This window comes from Odontomachus brunneus, unplaced genomic scaffold (genome assembly GCF_010583005.1).
Source record: "Odontomachus brunneus isolate Ranch 3 - 2012 unplaced genomic scaffold, Obru_v1 Obru_scaffold_252, whole genome shotgun sequence".
Lineage (NCBI taxonomy): Eukaryota > Metazoa > Arthropoda > Insecta > Hymenoptera > Formicidae > Odontomachus > Odontomachus brunneus.
The window spans coordinates 20701-22999 of record NW_022639702.1 but is presented as its reverse complement, the minus strand read 5'-3'; the positions used below and the strand labels follow the sequence as shown (position 1 = coordinate 22999).

At 26.6% G+C, this 2299-nt stretch overlaps 1 protein-coding gene across 7 annotated transcripts in view; it reads left to right on the top strand.

The window, feature by feature from the left end:
- LOC116852732 (uncharacterized protein PFC0810c-like) overlaps positions 1–2273 on the top strand; it is a 9148-nt gene extending 6875 nt beyond the window's left edge. For 3 of the 7 annotated variants that reach the window (XR_004379847.1, XR_004379844.1, XR_004379846.1), the window contains 2 exons: positions 224–1065; positions 1447–2273. Coding sequence is in view for 1 of the 7 variants with exons in the window: in XM_032833361.1 (XP_032689252.1) it covers positions 485–896; positions 997–1065; positions 1447–1667 (702 nt within the window). In the remaining 6 variants the exon portion in view is untranslated. Of the gene's footprint in view, positions 1–15; positions 1066–1446 lie in introns of all 7 variants that reach the window. The other 4 variants (XR_004379848.1, XM_032833361.1, XR_004379845.1 and 1 more) reach the window with 3 other exon arrangements.
- The last annotated feature ends 26 nt before the right edge of the window (positions 2274–2299 follow it).

The window sequence follows — 2299 nt, the reverse complement described above, 5'->3', positions numbered from 1 at the left end:
CGACAAAAAGTGGAAATAGCTCCAAGTATAAACGATATAAGGAAGCTTTATGATTATGTAAACAATAAGAGACGTGAAGCATATAATCTTTTAAAGAAAGAATTTTCTTACAATGTATGGCAATCTCTGGGTGAATGCACATTAATTTCTATGCAAATATATAATAGAAAACGTGCAGGTGAAATGCAACGAATATTATTGGAAGATTTTTATACTTATGAAGGTTTAAATGAACAAAGTGATCCAGATCTTTTTAAATCTCTTTCGAATCCAGCAAAAGAAATCGCACGTAAATATATACGATTTCAAATAAGAGGAAAATTAGGTCGTCCTGTTCCTGTTTTATTAAATTTTGACTTTTAAATTGTGTAAAATTATTTATACAGTGCCGAAACAATGCTAATGTACACCAAAAAATCCATATGTTTTTGGTATAGAAGGATTTCACAAACAAAGATTTAAATACCTAAGAGCATGTGACAATATGAGAAAATTTGCTCACGAATGTGGAGCAACTCATCCTGAAAGATTAAGAGGCACTCTTCTTAGAAAACATATCGCAACTAATTGCCATAAATTAAAATTAACAGAACATGAAGTATCCGAATTAGCAAACTTTATGGGTCACAAAGAAAACATACATAAACAATACTACAGGTTACCTCAGAAAGAGAATGATATTCTTAATATTAGTAAATATCTGGAAGCTGCACTTGGTACATGTGACAATTCTGAAGACGATACTAATAGTGACGATGATGACGATACTAATACTGATAATATTGAATTGTATAGCATTATTGCTGATGATCTTAGTAATAGTAATACTACTAATAATAACAGTAATACTACTATTAATAACAGTAATACTACTATTAATAACAATATTACGCAAGGTATAAAATAGTAATCTCACAACTTCATTGTTCTTAAATTTTAAGGATATAAACTAAAAGGCAAACTCATGTATAATCAAAAATATAAAATTATTTACAGAATCTGACAGCATTTGCGCCGCAAAAAAAAGAAAAACTACCACAAAAAATAAAAACAAATTATGTAACAGTAAGTTTGACATTTTTATATTTAATTGGCTAGAAATAGTTCTTTTATTGCAAATTATATCATATTTGAGTATAAGCTTTTATTTTATATGCATACTTAATAAATTAAAGTCATTGACAGAAAAGAAAAGTTGGTTTAAATTAACATGATATTACCCCAGTACATAATCTATTAGCAGTCTGACGACAGATTGACGACTTGGCGTTTTGGTAAAAGGAAACAGAAATTTTATTTCTTCCCGTTTACTTGTGTCATCATGTTAGTTCAACCAGAAATATTTTTTCTCTATGTACGATTTTGTGTTGTTGATGCATAACTTTTTTATCAATTAAATAATTAAACAATTCTATAGTTATGTAATAAATTTCATTTTTTTTACAGAAGATAAAGTAAAGACGAAGTACAAACATACGCGTTGGACTGATGAGGAAAAAAATATAGTGCTGAACAAATTTAGCACTTATTTAAATACGTATAAATATCCTTTGAATAAAGAGATTACAGCTTTAATAGGAGATAATTCTTGTTTGCAAACACGAACTGTACGCCAAGTAAAGACCTGGCTCAATAATCAGCAAAAGATTTTACGTAATAATATTTAAATGTTATGCTATGCTTTATTTTTTATTTTATTTCATTATAAGCTTTTACATTTTTGTTATTTCATCAAATATTTGCAAAGTGTACAAAATTTTTTTAAGATGCTAAGCTGTTGTTTAAAACATTGTACACTTACATATTAGTACAATAGTATAAGTATATTTTTTTAGTATTAGTTGAAATTACTTAAAAAAGAAAATATTTTGTTACTTTCGTTCATATAATTTATATAATTGAAGAAAAATATTTTATCATTTTTATTTATATATTTTGTATATGTATATACTATGTTTAATTGAAGGAACGTTTTGTTTGTACTTATGTTATAAATATAACATAACTTGTTAACTATGAAATAAAAGAAAAATATACGTATTGTGAAAATATAATGTTGCTTTATTATAATACATAATTGTGATCATTATAACATATGAATATTATAACTAGGATTCGTATATTAAAGGATTCTTCACTATAGCAGATTTATGTATTGAAGGGTTCCTCACTATAACAGTATTGAAGGGTTCCTCATTATAGCCGATTCTTATTAGCGGTTAAGCACAAAAAAATATAAGCATCTTTAAAAATTGAAGTTAGTAAGCGCTAGTCTGCTGAGAGACAAATAGCATATTAA